Here is a 23,533-nt window from a genome sequence, read left to right on the forward strand (position 1 = left end):
GGAGCCCCAGCACATTTTCCAGAGCTGTTAGTAATCTTCTTGATACAACTTATTATCGTCGTTAGATTGGTAGAAATTGACCTATTCTGTGGCCAACATAAGGTCTCGAATGCAATGACTGGATTTTCATTTTTGGGGACATCTTAAATCGTTAGTTTATGATAACCGAGATAAAATCGAAACATAAGCTAAATTACGGGAAGGAATTTTTGATTATGCAGAAACTATCCGACATAGTTTAGTTAATTTTGGCATTATTGAGTTTTTGTAACTACCTAACGTAACGTATCTCCCTATACGTAAAGAACTAAAGTATCGAAGAAGATAAACGTTAAATTGAGAGTTAAAATTTTGCACGTAACGTAACGATGGTGTTGCCCTCATCGAATTAGTGATAAACTAATAAGTTGTCAGTGCCAGTCTTGTCCAATGACGTATAATATAGTCTTGTCCTTGTCACTTAACTCTATTTTTGATATCCAAAATAAATAACAAATATTTTTTTTAACAATTTTTAATTTTGGAAATGGACGCGATATTAAGTGTAGGTTGATGATGAAGAAGACCAGAACATAGAAAATGCGCTTCTTCTCCACATCTTGCACGACTATACGGCCGCTTTAATTTAGATACCATGACTGATATACAATGTAAAAATCTTTTTCGCTTTTAGATTAAATTTCACCTTTCTGGATGATCGTAAGGGTTCTGGCCTACGACTTTCTTTAACAAAAACAAATCATCTTCATTGCTGAAATGAGGTCGTTTTCCACTGCTTTCCGTTATTTATATAAATCAAAACAAATATACTTAACCACAAATGTGAAAAAACACGTGTTCCGTGTGCTGATGAAATGTGGATGTTGAATGTTGATATTTTGGTAATCGGGTAAGATCCCCTTGTGCATTCGGTTACTTTCGGCTCGATAGGGATGTGTATGAACGTAACGTAAGGTAACGTTAGGTAATACGTATCTAGATACGTTAGTACAAGTATTAATGCGCATGCTTATATGCTAAAAAGATACGTTACGTATACGTATTTTCTTGCACAAAAACTCTCTATTACTAACAATTTAATTCGTTGTACCAATGAATGTGTTCGCGCAGGTGGAGGTCACTTTGAACATTTATTATAATAATTATTGTCAAGTAACTACATAATAACAGTAACAATAATCGCGCTCCTGGATAATAAAATTAAATTATCAGAAAACAAAGGTATTATCATTTATGAATTACTGCCAAAATAAGGCTTTTTGCAGTTATCTGGGTCTGTTGTTTATCTTGCAAATTAAAGAACCTCTACAAGAGAAGTTCTACACTTTTTCTTTAAGCTATTTTGCTCTTAAACGTATAAGAAACTTCTTATAGCCAGAAAGTGACTTTTTCACTTTTTATGACTGTTAAAAGAAACAAAGCAAAATCAGCTGTACGTCTTTAAGGCTTTGGTTATAGGTTACCAGAATAAAAACATTCGAATTCAACCAAATCGTAACAAAAATTTACTTATTGTTTGAGAAAGTGTAAATATTCAGAGCACTTAAACCTATGTCCCCTATATGTCATCTTCAACTATATTTTTTTTAGTGTCATCAAGAGGCGTAAATAGAAAGGTATTTATAAAATAATGTTAAAGTGTTAGAATGAATCGAAAGCTTTAAAAAAGTATAACCAAACGTCAAAATCATATGTAATCGTTAAAAAGACCTAAAATTGTAAAAAGAAAAAGCTTTTTCCTCTCTTATTGATGTTTTTAGTGAGTGTTGTTACTGTGTATTGATGGTGTTCTCGTCATGTTTTGAGCGTTTTTCGTTTTTTTTTTTAAATATTAAAAAATTAAGCAAATGTATACAATATTATATTAAAATATTTATATTATATTTAGTTATGGCACTGCTCTTATATCCGTGTGCAGTAATTTGGTTCCTTCACCGACATTACCCTTGCGATCAAGCAAATAGAGTGTTTATTGCTTTGTACTGTTATTACTTAAGTAACCTTAGACATGGACCTGAAACTGGTTGTTTAGAAGTTAAGATTATAAAACCAATTGTGTGTTTTTCTTTCTTCTTACAACGATTATACTTTTTATATTTTTTACTGAAAACTAAAAAGAACGTGTCATTATTTGACAGTTCACAAAAGTTTCTAGAATTTTTTTCCACCGGAAACTATATTTGTATTAAAATTTACTAAACACACAATGCTATACCATCTTAAAAATAAACACTTTTTTTATACACCTAAATTACTTTTAATTTAAGAATTGTTAACTAGTTTGCAATAATATTTATCAATAATATGATATAAGACGAAACTTCTTGATAGAATTTAAAAAATAAGTGACATTGAAAGTTGTGGGAATAAAAATATGCGAAAAAACTGTGACTTTTGGTACAATTATAAAATCATTTATAAATGCTGTATTTATATTGTTTAGAAAATAATAAAGGTAACAAATACTATAAATGCTTGTATAAAAGTTTTACAAAAAAATATGTTATTGTAAATAACCATAGCCCCTACCATTGCGGCGGTCATCGAGAGCGAGAGTGATGTAATCGCAAAAACCACGAGTTTATAAAATGTTAAGTGTGTTCATGTTATTTTAAGACGAAGATTTATATACACAGTATCAATTAGTTAGTTTTAAGAAGTTTTATGATAGTATCAAGGAGTCCAATAAATAATGAACAACTAACTCTTGGTGGACAGCAAATAGAGAGAGTGACAAAATATAAATATCTGGGAGCTTACATCAACACAGAATTAGATCCAGACCAAGAGATCCGGGTACGAATAGAAATGGCAAGGGCAGCGTTCTTAAAATTCAAACAATTGTTCTGTGACAAAAATCTGAATACTGCGATGAGACTGAGGTTTGTTGAATGTTACGTCTGGTCGCAACTATTGTACGGGGTAGAAACATGCACACTAAAAGCGCAAATAGTTAAAAAGATTGAAGCCTTTGAACTTTATATATACCGGAGAATGTTGAGAATTCCATGGACTGCCAGGGTCACCAATGAGGAAGTGCTGAGAAGGATGGGTCGAGACAAAAAATTGTTGAGAATGATAAAAGTACGCAAGACTGCATACCGTGGACACATACTAAGAAATAATAAATATAGTCTTCTGCAGGTAATCATGCAGGGTAGAATCGATGGCAAAAAGGGAATAGGTAGAAAGAGGAAGTCATGGCTGCGAAATATTCGAGACTGGACAAACATGACTGTAGACGAATTATTCCACGTTGCAAAAGACAGAGAAGCTTTTAAAAATGTGGTCGCCAACCTCCGTTAATGGGGATGGCATAGGAAGAAGAAGAAGAAGAAGTTTTCATTTGACCTCCAATAAAGACACATATATTTGTCCATCGTTATGATTTTCATATGAAACCCTAAAATCTCTGAGAATTATCAAAGTACATGCTAAAATATTATATTTGTATTCTCTCTCAGTCATACCTACTGTTACTTTAATGAATCTCATTAAAGAAAAATATGGCCTCACAAGACAACCTGCAGCTATAAAATAAAATTAATAACAATATTTATTATTGTTATACGTAGGCAATCCGATAAGTACTTAGCCTCACCGCCCGATGGCGTCACCATCTCAAGAGAAATCTACTATCGTGTAATACATTCTCGTAAACGGCTATTGACAAAATTTCAACCAAATTTGTACTCCAATTCGTAGTTTTGTTTCGACCGCGTGTGAAAGCAGGCGTGTCCGCAGATTTTAGACACATGGACAAAGAGCAATATCGGTCGGTGATGCAATTCTTGTTTTTGCAAGGAAAATCACGCAGCGAAGTCAAAAAGCGCTTAGATGTGTGTACGGTGACTCTTTTCCTTCGATGGCAATCCTCATAAATTGGTTTAACGACTTTCAACGTTGCCAAAACGTACAAAAATTCATGATCTCATATTGACAGACAGCCGACTAAAGGTACGCGAGATAACTGAGACAGTGAGCATCTCAAAAGACCGAGTATGTCATATCCTGCTTGAAATTTTGGGTATGAGAAATCTGTCACTCTGGACAACAAGCTTAACCGTGAGCCAACTTTAGAGCACTGTTTGACGCTATTTAAGCGTAATGCGAAGGCGTTTCTACGTAGTTTCGAAACCATTGACGAAACAGGAATCCATTGGTAGCCACCAGGGACCAAGAAACAGTGGACACAGTGGCGGCACTCTGCGAACGTGCTTCAAAGGAGGCGAAGACTGTCTATCGACCGAAAAGGTGATGGCCACCTTTTTCGGACATTCACAAGGAGTAATCTGCATTGGATACCTGGAGAAGGACAAAACGGTCACAGAGCTCTATTAAGCCAAAGTAATAAGCCAATTTGATGCCAAATTGCAGAAAAAATGGCCTCATTTAGCGAAGAAATACTCTTCCACAATGACAACGGACCGGTTCATAGCTTCGCCGTTGCCATGGCGAAATTGGTCGAATTGGGCTACGAACTGTTGCCCCATCCACCATATTCTCTAGATTTGCCCCGTGTGACTTTTTTTCGTTTCCAAACTTAAAACAAGCACTCGTCCGGCAGAACTTCAAGTTGAAATAGGCCGCCACAGAAGCCTACTTTGCAAACCTCGAAAAAACGTATTTTCAGACGGGTTTTTCAGACAAGTGTATCGAGTTCAAAGTAGACTATGTTAAGTAATAGATCATCAATAATAATGTTTGAAAAATTATATCGCGCTTCTTTGGAGGTCGGACTAAAGATTATTATGAGTAAGACGCAAATAATGACTAATCTGATGCTAAATCGAAATATTACTGTTGATGAAAGAGATGGTATTGTGCAGACTACATCGTATAAGTACCTAGGACATGAAATTCGGTTGAGCAGAGATAACCAGACATGTGAGCTCCCACGTCGCATAGGATTTGGGCAGCGTTTGGTAAATTAAACCATGTATTTAAATCGGATCTACCAATATGCCTTAAAAGAAAAATCTTTGACCAATGTGTGTTATTTGTACTCACTTACGGAGCGGAAACATTAACACTCACAAAAAAGGTAGCTAATAAGATTCGCGTGACTCAGATGGCTATGGAGCGCCAGATGTTGGGTGTCTCTCTGAGAGACCAAATCCCAAACCAACAAGAAATACGTCGTAGAACAAAAACAACAGACGCTATCAAAAAAATCGCGTCGTTAAAATGGAATTGGGCAGGACACGTCGCCAGATTATCAGACAACCGATGGACAAAACGTATTTTAGAGTGGAGACCAAGGCAAGAAGCAATACGGAGCAGAGGACGCCCACTAGCTAGATGGACTGACGGCCTGAAGAGTGTTAGCAATAACTGGATTTAAGCAGCACAAGACAGAGACAGATGGAAAGAGCTGATGGAAACCTATGTCCATTAGTGGACGCATATAGGTTGATGATGATGGTAATGCAGTTATTATTGGGGAAAAGGTGGTATGGGTTGTTGTGAATAAACGGTAGATATGACTAAGGAGATTAGAAGAGATAGATGCAGCATAGGACAGGAGAAGGTATTGCCGTCTAATCCAGAGGGGTATTCATCGGCTTCACAGTAGAGACTCTGAGATTAACTAGAACCAAATGCTGGGTTATGGATAGAGTCTAAGGATTCCAGATTTCACTTGGATTTAACTTTAGAATATGCTGTTTCGAAGAGAGGTGTGTAAGAAGCATTGGAGGCCATCTGCTAAATTAACTACTTTTGGATTTTGTGAGGTACAAAGTTAGTCCCAGAGAGCGAATTAGGGTGATTATTATCTTTATTGCCGCTTGCAAAATTTTAGAACTAGTGGATGCTGAACAACCGTGACAGTATAGTATTAAATTACCTGCATAAGCTATATATGACGTTAACAGTCAGCTCGTTACGACGTTTAGAGAGCTTTGAGATGTGGGTATTTCGTCGTATGATGAAAATTCCATGGACCGATCGCGTTAGAAATGAAGAAGTTTTAAGGCGTATGAACAGAGAACGTGAACTCACAGAAATTTTCAAGAAGCGTAAAACGTCTTATCTTGGACACATATTTAGACACAACAGGTATAACTTCCTTCAGCTTATTATAGAAGGAAAAATAGAAGGCAGACGCGGCCCGGGTAGACCACAAATGACCTGGCTGCGCAACATCAAAGATTGGACAGGATTAGACTTTCAAAGTTTAATAAGGAAAGCCCAAAATAGGGAAGACTTTGCAGAGGTCATCGTCAACATTCGCTAAGAAGACGGCACCTAAAGAAGAAGAAGCTACATATTTGGTTAAACAAGGTAGGACTTAAAACCGAACATTCAAAAGTGCCATCGGTTGTAGTATAAACAGAAGAGAATCCACCATTTACAGAAACTTTGAAGATCCTTTGATACAAAAAATTTTTGAGGCAAATTGTTTTTTAGGGACAATCTTATGTTTGTCAAGATACCAGATAAGACTTTTATTAACAACTTTCTTAAGTATTTTTTACATAATACAGGTAAAAGATATAGGCCTGTAATAATCAGGAGTGAAGGTAGATAAATCATTTTGTTTACTAGTAATCTGCCCTGTTAAGAATAGAAGTCGTATCTGCACTTTTGAGTTTTTTTAGGTTATAACGCCAACACATTGATAGTCAAATAATCTACCAATATGTTAAGAATGAAAGTCTTATCTGCTGTTTAAAAATAAGTTATTCTACTTTAAAATTTTGTCGGATCTGCATTTTTACAGTTTATGTTACGCCAATTTGTCGAATCTCCATTTGTTAACATTTTTAGTCGTTTCTTGACAAGACGATTTGTAGTTACGACAAATTTGCTTAACAATTGTGTAGTTTCGACAAAATATTCTAACAACAGGAAGATCTTACTTAATCATTCATAGTGTTCTTGCCTTTTTTGTTTCCTAACCTAAAAATTAAACGGTTGTAAGCGTTATTCGGCGATTCTGATTTTCAGTTATTTACTAGTATTAAGAAGTATTAGTTATAAAAGAGAAAAAGAAAAGTTGGGAAAAATTCGGGGAAAAAATGGAAGAAAACAGCAAAGAAAACGTAAAATTATTTTACAGAACACTGAAAAACCCAAGAAGCAACAAAGAAACGAAACTGAAACAAATAATGAACAAGGAAGGAACAATAATAAACGACGATAAGACAATAATGGAAAGATGGAGGGAACATTTTCAGCTGATACTGAATGGAAATCAAGCGAATACAATGGAGAAGGAAAGCCACAACAGGAGAGTATCCATGAGAAACACGGAAAATCCAGAAACTATAGAAAAAGAAGAACTGGAAGAAGCAATAAGAAAGATAAAGATTGGAAAAGCAGCAGGAAGCGATGAAGTAGCACCAGAAATGATAAAATATATAGGAGTAAAAGCAAAAGAAAAATTGTTATACATATATAACCTAATATGGAAGAGAAAAGTAATACCCAGAGAATGGACAAATGCAGTAATTATACCTATATACAAGAAAGGAAACACAAGAGACTGTAGGAACTATAGAGGTATATCACTACTATGTGTAGCAGCAAAAGTATACGAAACCATAATAGAAAGGAAAATTAGAAAATAAATAGAACATAAATTAGAGGATGTACAAAGTGGATTCAGGAAAGGACACAACACACAAGACCATATATTCACCATGCAACAAGTAATAGAAAAAGCCTTAAAGAAAAATAAAGAAATATATCTGAGCTTTATAGACATGGAAAAAGCATTCGACTCAGTCAAAAGAAAAGATATATGGGAAAGCCTAAAGAAGAAACAAGTAAGTGAAGAACTGATAGAAGCAACAAAGAGTATATACATGAAAACAACAAATACAGTAAGAATGTTAAATATACAGTCAGAACCATTTGAAACAACCCAAGGAGTTAGACAAGGGGGAAGTCTCAGCCCAGTACTATTCATAAATGTAATAGATGAGATAGTGAAAGAATGTAAGAAAACATTCAAGAAATACTGCATCGGTTGGAACAAAATGCAAATGATAAATGCTGAGATGTGTATATTTGCAGACGACATAGTATTAATTGGGGAAACTGCAGAAAAACTGAAATACAACTTAGAGAAATGGAACCTAGAAGCAAGCAAATACAACTTAAACGTAAACAAAGAGAAGACTCAAATAATGAAAATATCAAGGAAACAAGGGACGGAAGATCAAATAGAAGTAATGATAGACCAACAAAAAATAATACAAATTCATACAAATACTTAGGAACAGTAATCAACAACAAAGGAGCCATCGAGGATGATCTTAACAACAGAATGGAAAACACAGGAAAACTATTCCAAGCACTAAATAGAGGATTCCTTAATAACAAAGAAATATCAACAAAGACCAAGATGACAATATACAAAACAATATATAGACCTACAGTGACATATGGAGCAGAGAATTGAAAATTAAACAAAAGAAATCAGAGCAGAATTCAGGCAGCAGAGATGAAATACCTCAGAAGAACGATAGGAGTAAAAAGAACTGATAGAATCAGAAATGAAGAAATAAGAAAAAGGCTCAAAATCAAACCGATACTCGAGTCAATCAAAGAGAAAAAATTGGCATCGTTCGGACATCTAACCCGGATGGACAATAATAGACAAGTAAAAAGAGTGTGGGACGCCAAACCAATAGGAAAGAACAGAAGAGGAAGACCCATTAAAGAATGGAACAGCGACATCTCGCAGATACTGCAGAGTAAGGGTAAGACTTGGCAGGAAGCAACACAGATGGCATCCAATAGGAAGGAATGGAGAAAGTTCGTTAAGAGCTAGGACACCTCAGAAGACTGTCAAATATTGTAATTTAATGAATTGTATTGTAAACGGCCCAACACCGAAAGGTACAAATGGATTCTACTGATTAAGTCAAGTAAAGTAAAGTACTAGTATTAATCTTATTGTTCTAGCGTTTTTAAGTGTGTTTACATTAAAGTTTATGAACTGAACCAGTAACAATGGACAGAAATAGCAGAGCATTTAATATGCTGCATATTTTAAATAACCAACAAAGGCAGATCAGTTAACGAATTTGTATACCTGGGAACGCTCGTCAATACTGAAAATGACACTACCGCAGAGATAAACCGCAGAATTTGCACGGCTAATAGATGCTATTTTGGGCTTAATCTCCTTTTTAAATCTACAAGTATATCAAGAAATACAAAAGTAAAACTCTACAAAACAATAATACGCCCAGTCCTAACATATGGTTCAGAAACCTGGACTTTAACAAAAAGTAATGAAAACATGTTAGGATGTTTCGAAAGAAAAATACTAAGGCGCATCTATGGAGCGGTAAATGAAAATGGTGTCTGGAGAAGACGATACAACTTCGAACTCTATAGGATATACCAGGAACCAGATATCGTAAAACACATAAAGATAGGACGTCTAAGGTGGGTAGGCCATGTTATGCGGATGGAGCAAACCGACCCAGCTAGAAAAACGCTCCTTGATAGACCTATTGGTCAAAGAAGAAGAGGAAGACCCAGAACAAGATTCCTAGATAACATCGATGAAGACATGAGAAATATGGAAATACGTGCTTGGCGGAGGAAGGCGATGGATAGGGACGACTGGAGAAAAATTCTTGGGGAGGCTAGGACCCACACAGGGTTGTAAAGCCAAAATGATGATGATGACAAAGGCAGATAGTTTACGACGACGTGTCGTGAAGAAACCTAAACTTCAGCATGATAATGACCCCGATTTTATTTTGTCAGATTCAGAGGCGAAAGAAATTGAGGAACCGAAATTAAACAGAAAAGGTTTAAATAAAGTGAAGATTATTAGTGATATTACTTTGGGAGCTGCAAATGTTCCTGAAGAATCTAATTTCAAAGGTGAAGAAGAAGGTAAGAAAGACTGTCTCCCTTTTATTCAAGGAATCTTGGTAGATATAATATATGTATCTGTTGAAAGGGCGGAAAAAGACAATTTACCTAAAACAGGGGAAATCCGTAAATAAAAGAAATTTAAAGAGAGCCTAGCAATGAGAAAAAAAAAAAAAGAAAATCAACAGCCACAATTGCTAAGCACGGTGTAAAACCATCTTGTATCTCTTGCAAAAGAAGATGTTTCGGAAAAATTACAGAAGCGAAACGAACAGAAATAAATGGAGAATTTTGGAAATTGCAAAAAGACGAAAAGAAAAATTTTATTTTTAATAACGCATCTAAATAAATAGTAACCAAAAGGAAAACCACAGCTAGTGTTGTGTCTAGAAGGTGGAAATGTTTTTTATATTTTCTTAAAGACAATGACGGATGCAAACAAAGTGTCTGCAAAATATTTTATATCAAACGCTGGGATATAAAAAAAAAATGACGAGTTATTAGAGATGCCCTTACTAAAACAAATTAAAAGTGACGATCAACGGGAATAAATAAGGAAAGACAGGAAAAATTAAAATGGATCGAAGTATTATTAAAGAACATATAGAATCTTTCAAACCCACAGAATCACACTACCGTCAAGAACACGCACCAGAACGACGTTATCTTCCCAGTGACATCACAATATAAATGATGTACCTGAATTTTATTGAAAAATATCCAAATATCAAGTTTTCATATTATTTATATCGAGAAGTTGTCGTAACTTTAAATATTTCATTTGTAAAATTAGGACACGAAGAGTACTGGTTGTGTGAATCATTTGACTTGCATTCAAAGTCCACGTCTCACAAAAAGGATGCATTGGTGGATAATTGTGAGGAATGCACCAACTTTAGTGTACATCAAAATAAATACACTGCTACCAGATCACAATATCAAACTGACTCGTCTGCAAAAAGTAACTGTGACGATACATCAATGGTAGTTTCAGCGGATTTGCAAAAGGTAATAAAATATTATATTAATTATAAATGGTTTATTTTGTTGTCATATTCTAGGTCATAATGCTTCCGAGAATGGATATGTTTAAGGAGATTATTTTTACACCTAGAATAATGGTTTTTAATGAAAGTTTTGTCGTCACTGCTAGAAATCCAACAGTACCAACTGCAATTTTATGGCACGAAAGAATAGCCGGACGGAGTAAGTCGGATATTGCCAGTACATTCTATAAATTTTTTTTGTCTCACCGAAACGCTAAAAATGTTATAATGTGGCTTGACAATTGCTCTGCCCAAAATAAAAACTGGACAAATGGGTAAAATATACTGAATTAGCTGACTTTTTTGAATCGCAAAATGGTACTTCTGCATATAAACTGAATAAAATTAATCTCAGGCCATACCTAAATCAAATGGTTCAAGTAAATATTTCTAGAGGTAAATATACTTTTTTCGTACAAAACCAGCTTCACCTCAGACACAGAAAGTAAAGTAAACATTTTAAATGCAAATATTGCAAAACAGGAAATGACAAAATCTTCACCCAAGTCCATTCCTAGAGGCATAACTTTTGAAAGAAAACAACTAATTATATCCAAACTGTGTGGACACATGCCTAACAGCAGACAAACGTTTTGGAATAATTTAGCAACTTCAATGGAACCTGGAGCTTTGGATGATTAAAAAAACTGATTATGACTTTATGTTATTTTGTTTATCTTAATAAACTATAATTGGAGATCTTAATGCAAAAATAGGGAAAGAAAATATATATAGTCCATACATCGGAAAATGCAGTGCTCATGACGTCACCAACGACAATGGAAATAGAATAATAGGATTTGCCCATAAGAATATGCATAAAGTAACATGGACGTCGCCTGATGGTACAACCAAAAATCAAATAGATCACATCCTAATAGAAAACAGGCACTTCTCTAATCTAATGGATGTACGTACTTATCGTGGAGCTAATATAGATTCAGACCACTTCTTAGTAGGCGCAAAAATAAGAGCAAGAATCTCAAATGCAAATAAAGAAAAGGGCAAGAAAAGTACTCGCTACAATTTAAAACTCTTGAAAGAGCCCCGTGCACTAGAAAGGTATCAAAATTACCTTAAACATGAAAGTACAATAGATGAGAATGTAACAGCTAGCGAGCAATGGGATATATGTAGAAGAACAATTAAGGAAGTGGCAAACAACGTCCTAGGACCAGAAGAATCCACTCCACGCAACAGTTGGTTCGACGATGAATGTGAAGATATCACTAAAAGAAAAAATTATGCATATAAACTTATGCAACAAAGAAGAACACGGGATAAGGAGCAAATGTACAAAGATCTTAGGAAGGAGGAAAAACGCATACATCGAAGGGAAAAGCGGACCTTCGAAAACCAGATTATGCAAGAGCTTCAATCATTAAAGGGGCAAAATGAAACTAGAAAGTTCTATAATATCCTAAATAAGACAAGAAAAGAATTTAAACCACGGCTGACGATGTGTAGAGACAAAAATGGACATATAGTCAGTACCGCTGACGCAGTACAAAGCAGATGGGTTGAGCACTTCAAAGAGCTACTTGGTACCGAAATGGAAAATGATGCGTCACCCCAAAAACCAAGAAATAACACTCACGTAGAACCTCCTTCAATATTTGAAGTGAAAGACGCAATCACACGACTCAAAAATAGCAAGTCCCCAGGAGTGGATTGTATCCCCGCAGAGCTCATCAAACATGGAGGTAACAGCATTATGCACCAAATTCACAACATAATAGTCAAAGTCTGGGAAGAAGAACAAATGCCAGAGGAATGGTGCACTGGAATCATATGTCCACTGCACAAAAAGGGAGATTTGTTGGAATGTAAAAATTATAGGGGTATAACTCTTCTGAATACAATGTACAAAATATTCTCCAACATCCTGTACAGCCGTTTAAGTACGTACGTGGAAGAAATACTTGGTGAGTATCAAAGCGGTTTTAGGCCAGGTAGCTCAACAATTGACCAGATTTTTGTGCTACGTCAAATCTTAGAAAAAATCAATGAATTTAATATTGACACGTTCCATCTCTTTGTGGACTTTAAGTCAGCGTATGATAGCGTCCTAAGAGGTAAATTATATGAAGCCATGAATGAACTTAACATTCCCCATAAATTAATAAGGCTCGTAAAAACAACTATGAGTAAAGTGATCTGCAGAGTGCAAATACAAGGCGATATGTCACAAGCGTTTGAAACATATGCAGGGTTAAGGCAGGGAGACGCGCTGGCGTGCCTTCTCTTTAATATAGCGTTAGAAAAGACTATAAGAGATGCCGAGTTACACAATAGGGGAACAATCTTTAATAAATCAACGCAGATTATGGCTTACGCTGACGATCTGGATTTGATCGCACGTACTACACGAGGACTTAAAGAGATGACTTCCACCTTCTTGACAGCCGAACAAAATATGGGCCTTAAAATAAACGAGGAAAAAACCAAAATGTTAGCATCTATTCCAAATAACAGAGATAGAGCTAGAAACGCCGAAGAAAACTTCAGTATAGACCAATATAATTTTGAGGTAGTAAATAAGTTTACATATTTGGGTTCTCTCATAACAAACGATAATGACACATCTGAAGAAGTAAAACGGAGGGTACTGCTAGCAAACAAATGTTATTTTGGACTAAGCAAGCAGCTAAAAAACAGAAATTTAAGCCAGAAAACCAAACTAATAATATATAGAACACTCATCCTACCAGTGCTGACATATGGGTCAGAAACATGGACCATCTCCAAAACAGACGCAAATCTTCTGCTCGTCTTCGAAAGGAAGATACTAAGAAGAATAATGGGCGCATTCTGTGAGAATAATATTTGGAGAAGGCGATATAATTTCGAATTGTACGAGAAGTATAAAAAAATAGTAAATGGTAGAGATGTAATATCCTTCATAAAAATAGGTAGGCTTAGATGGGCTGGACATGTGTCTAGAGCAAATGAAAATTACCCACCCAGACGAACTCTATTATCGGTCCCAGTGGGAAATAGGAGTAGAGGCAGACCACGACTGAGATGGAGGGACGGTGTGGACGAGGACGCAAGGAAAATCGGCGGGGCAAATTGGCAACGGTTGGCGATTAACAGAAACGACTGGCGAAATAGACTGGGGAAGGTCAAGACTCAACTAGAGCTGTAGCACCACTGATGATGATGATAATAAACTATAACTTTTTATAGACTTTTTACTTTACCTTATTTTTATGATTTGTTAGGATTAAATGTCGTATCTATCAAAAGTCTAATTTAAAATACTCTGAAAGAAAATTGCATGCACTAATTAAATTTGTACTCAAAAAATATATTGCTGTGTTGTAACTAGATTTTTAATGAGTCATTACAGTTGATGGCAATTAATCAAATCTAAAACATCGAATATCTCAAAATAGGGATTTTGTCAGTTACGACTTCTATTCTTAACAGGGCAGTAATACCATTGACGTTCACTATTTATTCGAGAATTTGCGAAAAAGCCATATTTCATTATATGTATATCTCGAGAAGCATTTGACTACAGAGTTTAGTTCGAAATCGGTTAAAGGAGAGCTCTGATAATTGGTATCTTGTGAAACAGTGGATGAATAGGAAAAGGGCAAAGAAAGAGCAGAGTATAATGGTTTACGTCCAGATTTGTAATTTGTAATAAAGAAAAATGAAGAAACAACCAGACATCTCTAAATCTCTAAACAAGAATACAAAATATATAAAATAGTACATAGAAATCCTATCTAATAACATCAACATACTCTTATAGTAAGATCAATATTCAAAATTTAATTTATTATTCATTAAAAGTTATTAAAATATTTCATATTATATTAATATCCATTGTAATAAACAACTAATTAAATATACAAATGCTAATAAACAATAATATTTTATAGCAAACTGTAATAACATATGACAAGCCTATTTATATTTCATCTCTATTACATTTCATCCAGATATAATATGTAGCATTTGGACTTCCAAACCACGTTATTTAATACATAATATTGGTTACCTTTATTATTTTGTATAACAACAGTTTCAAAAACCAATTTCCGCAAAACCGAGAGTACTAGCTCGCGTTGGGGATTTTCTCTGAGTGCTACATTTAATTCTCTTGATTCGAACGCAAAAAAGACAAAAATAATATTAATAACCAAACAATGCCCGACAGAAATGTGCAGTGTATACAGTCGTAAAAGTTAATGAGATGTAAGAGCATAAAATGTTGTATAGAACTATGATGGCGAATAACAGAAAGCGTTACGAGCACAATGGAGTAATTTTGTTCGTCAAATATTTGCATCCAAATCTTTTGTGTATAAAATCAACAAACTGACGAAAACAACCTTCTTAGAAATAATTCTAAGAATGTTGTTTTGGAGGTATATTTTATGGAATTTTAGTACCATTTACTATTTTTATTGGGAATTAATCAGAATTTTAGTTTAAAATATATTTATTTTTTATTACATTTATCGAAATACCGAAGAACGAATAATCCAATCAATGACCATTTTTCCGCGTAATTTTTTGAGCTTGCACCGATGTTGATCAAAATTTGGCTATAGGTTCTACTTACTCTTTACTTCAAAGTTAACCCTGAGCCGTAGGGTGCTTTTGCCTTGAGAGGATGCCACTCCTTCTCGGGAGTTAAATGTTTTTTATATAAAATCTGTACCATCTGTGAATAAGTCGATAAATCAAAAATATAAACTTTTCAGTATGCCATTTTAAACATTTTAATAGTTTTGGAGAATAAAAAATTTAAGTTTAATTTCGTTTTCATAGAAATTGGTGGGTAATCATGCAACGAATGACGTACATAATTATGAGCTGTGCGTATATCTTAAATATTTATTCACGCCAAATTGCTGTGTTCTTACTGAGTTACCGACTTATTGTACTTACTGTACATAAATTCCTAGACAAAAAATTAAACATTTTTCTATACTTAATTTCTTTATAACACGCAACATCAGCTTTAATTGGAAAATGAAACTAAACAACTACTGATTATCTGCATCAAACTCTTCCAAGTCCAAATCCAAGTCTTGCATATCTGTAGTGGGCAAATTTTGGTAAAAATTATGAAAAACTTCATCGATGAGCGGCAAAAGATCAAGTAGGTCTTTCTTTTTCTCCTTAGCTTGTCTGTGACTTGGGGCAATGTGCTTGGTACAACGTGATTTCCTCTTCTTATGTTGAACAAATATTAAAACCATAAAAAAGGAAATGTGAAGGGATGGAAATACCAATCCGGGACAACTTCTTATACATATTAAGCTTTGCAGATGACCAAGTGGTAACGGCTCAAGATGAAGAAGATCTGGACTGGAAATAAATCTAGAAAAGACCGAATATTTAACAACAGAGCAAGAACCAGTGAGAAACTTGGAAATGGACGATAATAGGGAAATTAACGGCACTGACAAATTCAAATATTAAGGATTCATACTTTCAAAAAATGGAACCACCGAGCAAGAGATAACCAGCAGATTAGCACAGGCACAGCATTATTACCAGAAATACAAAGAAGAGAATTTATAACACCTTGGTACGCAGTATAATGACCTATGGAATAGAGAATTGGGTAATAAATAAACGAAACAGGTCCAAAATCACAGCAACTGAAATGGAGTTCATGAGAAGAAGTTGCAGAGTGACAAAAATGAATCGCATCAGAAATGAGGAGATAAAACGAAGAATGGCAGTAGAACAAGACATACTCAGTTGCATCGAAGAAAAACGTTTAATTTGGTATGGACATCTGAGAAGAACAGATCATACAAGGTGGATAGCAAAGATTTTGGATTGGAGCCCAATAGGAAGGAGGAAAAGAGGTAGACCCCGAAGATCATGGAGGGATGAAGTGGACGATGCCATGGAAAGACGAGACCTTAGAGATGGAGAATGGCAGAACAGAAAGGACTGGAGACGTTGGCTGAAAGAAGGAAGGCGGCGACAGCTGTAAAAATCCTTATATAGATAGATAAAGAATATAATATAATGTTATAATATAATACAATTACAATTATAATTTGTCTAAATTTCCGGCATGTTATTGCTCATATCGGTGAATTTGTTGCTTCAAACCCATACAAACCCATTCATAACCCCATACAAAAAAAATCCAAAGATGCAAGATCAGGACAGCGAGGTGGCACTTTTGTGGTACCTCTTGTACTAATAACTCTATCTGGAAACGCAAACTTTGAAAAATCTAACAACTCCTGTGCCTTGTGAGCTGGACAGCCGTCATATTAATAGGTAATGCTCGTACTACGGGAATTATGTGATTTTACAGGAGATGTAGGTATTTACGACGACACAAAGTGCCCATAATGAAAAAAGCGTCAATAACGTAACCTTTACTTTTTACGTGAACTAAAATACCAGCCCAGACGTTGACTTCTTGACAGTTTTATGTTTTGTAAGAAACACTTATGTGCCTATTTTCTGTAGAGTACCCTTCGGTACCGGATGGATTGTGATGGCTGGTTAAAGAAAAAGAAAACTAATCTGTAAACAAGATTTTTTCATGAAATCTTCGTCACGATTAGTGCGTTCCATGTAATCAGAAAATACCATCCGTCATTCATAATCAGCAGGTAAGTATTTTGTGCAGTTTGTGGCAATACTACTTATTTCTTTTTAGAATATTTCGCACAGTACTAGGAATAATACCAGTTTCTCTTGGAATTAGGGTGCTGTTACAAGGGAAATTGATTTCAACTAGACTACATATGGCAGTTTCACGGAGTTCCCGTTCTAAATTTTGCAGGATCTGGTTGATTTTGATCTTCATCACTATCTACATTTTTTACAATTCTTTATACAACCAGTGTTTTCAAATTTAAAAATAATGTTGTGAATTATGGATTTTGTTGGTACAGGGCCTTCGAATGAAAATAAAAACATACCGATTATGTCATCGGCACTACTTTCAGAATAATGCCATATAATATTTTGAAATGAATGTTCAGTTACCATTTCCTAACTTAAAATTTTAATTTTTTTATTCTGTTTTTTTTTTTGAGAAGAAAACCAGAATTATTACTAACAAAAAAATAAACGTATACTTGACGCTTCCGTTATAAAAACTGAATGTCACTTTGACAAAACTAGAATTCTATCTAATAAGTGCTAAAAGCAAGCTAGTATGTCGGTACTAATCTCATACTATATTCGGTCTCTCTGTTAGTAGAACAACCTTGTACTGCTTTTTTTATACTAACTATGCGTGCTATAGGCAGTTTTTAGATTACCACAACTGTTTATTGAAAACAGTAAGTGACTAAAAACAGTACCTTGTGGCACACCATATTAAATGATTTTTTCAGCACTTTAAAGTAATAAGTACATCCAAAGCACCTCACAACTGCTAATGAGTAACAGTATCAAATGCTTTGGTTAGATCCAAAAATATCGCTAAAGTAGGAAATCCACTATCCAGTATATTATATAAAAAATAATCAGAGCAAACGTTATAGCATCTGAAGTGGAATATCCGCTCTTAAAACCAAATTGGTTTGGAGACAGCACGTTAAACTTTGTAAGATATTGATATACTTTTTCGGCTAAGGCTTTTGCAAACATTTTTGCAAGGCTGCAGCTTTTTTAAAATGGTCAAATCATGTACCGTGTTCAATATTTTATTTAATAAATAAATTATCGGATCAACAACAAAATTGGAAATTATCTTAAAAATATCGGTGGAAATGTTGTCTATGCCAGGAGATTTTTTTGGTTTTAGGAAATAAATAATACTCTAAACTTTTGAATTCATTACGGCTTTTAGAAAAAAAAAACGAACTATGATATGTAGATTTTGAAGGATCAGGAGAAGAGGATATTTTAATATTTTTAGCAAGCTCAGCCGCTATATTACAAAAATAATGATTAAAAATATTGCTAATATTCTGACTTTTTGTTCCAATATTATCCAATTTTATTTATTTAAATTAAATTGTCTAAATTGTGTATTCTTTTTATAATGTTAGGTCATCTGTGTGGTTCATAAATTTTCTGTAAAGTTCATTATTTTTATTAACTGATTTTACTAATACGTCAGTCATCCAGATATTCCACTTAGCCCTACATCTTTATTTCTTTGGTATTTTTTTTATTAATGAAATAAAAAGTAGATTAATAAAGCTAATTGAAAAAGGGTAACGATTATTTTAAATTAGAGTGGTAATGGGTGTGATTTTCATGTTCTTTGTCGCAAAAAAAAATCAACCTTATCTTTGTCATAACTCCCTTAGGGTTGGTGCTTGGGACTTTTATAAAAAACAAAACTAAAGATTTTTTAAGCAGTACAAAAAATATTTTACAAATTTTCTACGAAAAATGCATTAGTTTCTTTATATTTTACGTTGGAACTTTCAGTTTTGACGTTTGACGAAGAAGTACCAATTTGGAATAAGCTATTTCTCTGCTTTTATTGGAGCTACAGACACCAGAAACCCAAAATTCTTTTTGTTTTTTTTTAAATAAACTATATTTTTTGTATGGATAATTTTTTGATAAAACATATACTTTTTGAAAACATTGACAAAAAGCCTTTTGAAAATGGGGTTCTTTTTGTTAAAAAATTAATATTTTCACTTGCAAAAAAGTCGAAAATTATTGAATTTTAGAAAATTATATACAACAAAAGTTGCTTAAAATTGGTTAGTATATAGTAATTTTTACCCTTGGGAAGGGGTGGCATTCCCTCAGGGTAAATGCACTCTACTGCACAGGGTCAACTTTAAAGTAGAGCGTAAGTAGAACCTATAGCTAGACGTTATACAGTTACGCTGTATTTTAACTTCATTGATTGGACTAGATTTTCGAAGTGGAAATATGATCGTTCAAGTAATATATATAATCTGAAATTGTGGTTAATTTTCATTAAAGATAGTAAATAATTTTTTGCAAGAAGATTCAAACAAAAATAAGCCAAAAAATATTGTAGACTCTGTTAATTCGCCTCATAGTTCCTAGTAGTGGTGTAAAGTGTTATAATATAAAATATCAATAAAAGGTTTTACCTCTAGTAATTTCTTGACAGATCCGTCGACAACCATCAATGGTTTTTGAATGAGATGGATTACGCCGTTTTTGACGGGGATGTTTGGACGTACGATTTGAGCCAGCACAACTCCAGGGGTGAGATTTCCATCACCCAAGAGGGTATGGCTTTTGACGTAATCTGGAAAAAGAAGATTTTTTTATACTCTGTTCGAGAATTATTGTCATCTCATAAATTAGTGACAAGGAATGTAAAAGAATTTAAAAATATTAAAATAAATGTCTTGTCTTCAATGTTGCCGTAATTTTAATGAACCAATGGCACTTTTTATTCCAGCATTCGTTCTGTGCAGCTAACAGGAGGGACTGTTTGTCATTATCGTAAGGTTTTTATAACTTATAATTTTACATTTAATTGCTCAACACGATGGTAGGTTAGCGTGCATTTCTTAGAGCACGCAATTTTATTTTTTTGATTTGTGAGAAGGTAAATATAGCTTGAGTTCAAATTTGTGGGGTCGCCGCCATCTTGAAAAAGAGGGGAAAGGATTTTCGCTTTGTATCTTGTAAACTAGCAACCCTACAAAAACTTTTATTGGTCATAATTTGTAGCAAATTGTCTACAACTTTATTTTTATTGCTTTTAATCGCAAAATGAAAAATAAAAAAGTTATAAACAAAAATAACAAAAAATTTTGTCACAAATTTTTTTGGACCTTAAATAAGTTTTTTACATACTTTTTTAAATTACATGTATAATAACCACATGGTCTTTTGCTGTGCTATGTTTGAATCAAATTGTAAACTGTATTTAGTTTCAATTGTTTGTTTATACAACTAATTATTTAATATCCAGTATCTTAAGCTTCTTTAAATTTTACACCATTGACTGCTACATGTCGTTTTAAGGTAACACATTTATATTGATTTTTCAATGGATGTTTGGTTTTTTATATTGTGCTTTTTAGATGAACTGATGATGCTTTCTGGTTAGAGAGCGAAACGTCTTCAAAAAAATAGATGAAGTAGCCAACTTCTTTGTCTTTTTTTTCTACCTTTTGACCGAAAAACCCACCACTCTTCGAGTGATCCTTTAGTTTAGATCCTTTGAGTGATCCGAGTGATTATTTATATCGGATTAACGGTCGTACTCCTTTTCTCGATATATATATATATATATATATATATATATATATATATATATATATATTAATTTATAGTATCAGCAGTCGGTCTGCAGGAAATAAATCTCTATTTGTTTTATGTCTCAATATTTCGTCACGATTTTGTGACTTATTCAGGAGTAAACTGTAAATTTATTAGAATTATTCGATGTAAATAAAGTGAATATTTCAATACTTACAACTAGACGAGTAAAAGTTTAAATTTTGTTAACATATCTCAATGACATTTGATTTTAATTTATTTAAGAGTTATGCTAACCGCAATACATTATTTTTTATAGAGTAAATTCTTATATAAGACAATTTTTAGTGAATAAGTTAAAATAAACAATTATTATGACAGTATTATCGATATTATAAGGTGGGAAGATGTAATTAATAGTAGATAAATGAGATGAATCAGGAACATGTTAAATTGATCTATAAAATGTAATTGATGGTACGAAGTCAGTAGTTATTGTAATACTGATGTTTAGAAATTAAATAAAATTGTAGGTAGAGTTACTAGAAGATTATTAAGTGAGTTTGTTTATAAAGGTTAATATCTATCACATTATACATTGTTTAGTATGTTGCAGTAGATATTACTTAAATGGTTGGTGTCAGTCTTATAATTGATAGATTCAGGAGTTTTATTAATTTGTACCACTTCAAAGATAAGTCGATTTTTATAATTATCGACTTGCTTCAAGATTTTTACAATATTAAAGTTAAAGTTATGTCCTGTCCTTAAGTGGTGGTCCACTAAGGCAGAAGAGTTTTTTCTTATGTTACAGTCACTTTTGTGTTGAGTGACACGTTGTTTAAGCCACTATTGACTTTGACCAATATAACAACTTTGACATTGACTGCAATTAATTCGGTAAATTATGTTACTCATTAGTGAATTTGGAGTTTTAACATTTATTTTTGAGAATAACCTTGCATTTAGAAGTGGATTGTATTTAATTAATTTAATGTTTGGAAATGTTTTGAAAAGTAGGATAATTTGGTCTGTTAAATTTTGTATGTAAGGTATTTTTTAATATGAAACTGGTTGTGGATTATTTATTAAAGCTCTAAAAAGCTAGTTATAATGTATTATAAATTCAACCTACGTGTTTGTCAAAATATCAAATCCAACATTATCCAAATTTTGAACTGTCAGCAAATCCATTTTGTAATACATAAATACTACGATACCATTATTTATATATAAATTATTAATATATAGACAATAATTACGATTAATTACAAATTTTTGATTTTATTACTGCAGAATAATAAATGTTTTCAATAGTGTAAACCTTATGGTGATGATATAATATCCAATAGAGGGCAATACTTGTTCAGCTGCATACAGAGAATATCTATTAATTACTTTTTGTGTTTGCTGAATCCTTTGTAATAAATAAAAATAATTATTTATTAGTTTTTAATAGTAAACTTAAAGTGAACATACTGTATAGTTCTAAATAATGAAAAAACTACAGCCAGCTGCCAGTCTTCGTTATTGCAAACAATGGCCTTTGCCGACAGTGGCTCAGTAAAAGCGCTCGATGACAAATGAATGCGAACATATTTTCCAGACAGGAAAAACATATAAACTAAATAAATCGCCGACGATTTTTCACCCAGACGTGCATTTTCAGTTCTGAAAATGGAAATATAACACCTACGCTGTATATTTTTGACAAATTGATAAATTCGAAGGTTTGTTGACGGAAAGTCTATACACTGCGGGGAAAAATCGACAATGTCCTCTTTAAATGATCAATTTTCTGAGCTTAGTAAGACTTATAAAAATGATAGAAATCAAAGCATACAATAAACTGGATACAGTGGGGTTTTTTCGCCATAATAATTTATATTAATGATAATAATTTAAATTAATAATTAAACGTATAAAAATTGTTTGGCATGTGCTGCGAATTATTAGGAAAGGTGTACAAATAAAGTATAAAGCCTTTGATACAGCTTGGCGCCACCGTATCATCAGATTACTGTACGATTTAGAAATTAAAAGACACTTCCTTGCATTTATAAAAAACTTCTTATATAAAATGTATATGCAAGTTAGAGTAAATGGTAACTTGTCGTCAAAAGTGGAATTAGAAATTGGAATTCGTCAGGGATCAGTTATGAATCCTATGCTATTTATAATCGCCATAAATGATGTTCTACGAAATTTAAAACTTCCAGTTAAAGGCCGCTTATATGCTGACGATCTCGTAATATTTGGTCAAAGCAAAAACTTAAACAACCTCTTACAACTTTTTTGTTTCATATTGAAAGAGTTTCTTGTTAGATATTGAAAAATGGTCACAGGAAACTGGATTTATCTTTTCAACAACTAAATACATAGTATTTCAACAACTAAATACATAAACTAAATATATAGTATTTTCTAAAAACAAAGTCAGTACACCAATCTCATTATATCTATACAACCAATCACTACAACAA

General features: G+C 33.5%; 1 protein-coding gene across 3 annotated transcripts in view; it reads right to left on the reverse strand.

Moving 5' to 3' along the window:
- Fas1 (fasciclin 1 Fas1 domain-containing) overlaps window positions 1-23,533 on the reverse strand; it is a 304,785-nt gene that overhangs the window by 145,861 nt on the left and 135,391 nt on the right. For all 3 annotated transcript variants that reach the window (XM_072540109.1, XM_072540108.1, XM_072540107.1), the window contains exon 6: window positions 19,925-20,085. In XM_072540109.1, the coding sequence (XP_072396210.1) occupies window positions 19,925-20,085 (161 nt within the window). The remainder of the gene's footprint in view (window positions 1-19,924; window positions 20,086-23,533) is intronic.

Source organism: Diabrotica undecimpunctata, chromosome 8 (assembly GCF_040954645.1).
Source record: "Diabrotica undecimpunctata isolate CICGRU chromosome 8, icDiaUnde3, whole genome shotgun sequence".
Classification (NCBI taxonomy): domain Eukaryota; kingdom Metazoa; phylum Arthropoda; class Insecta; order Coleoptera; family Chrysomelidae; genus Diabrotica; species Diabrotica undecimpunctata.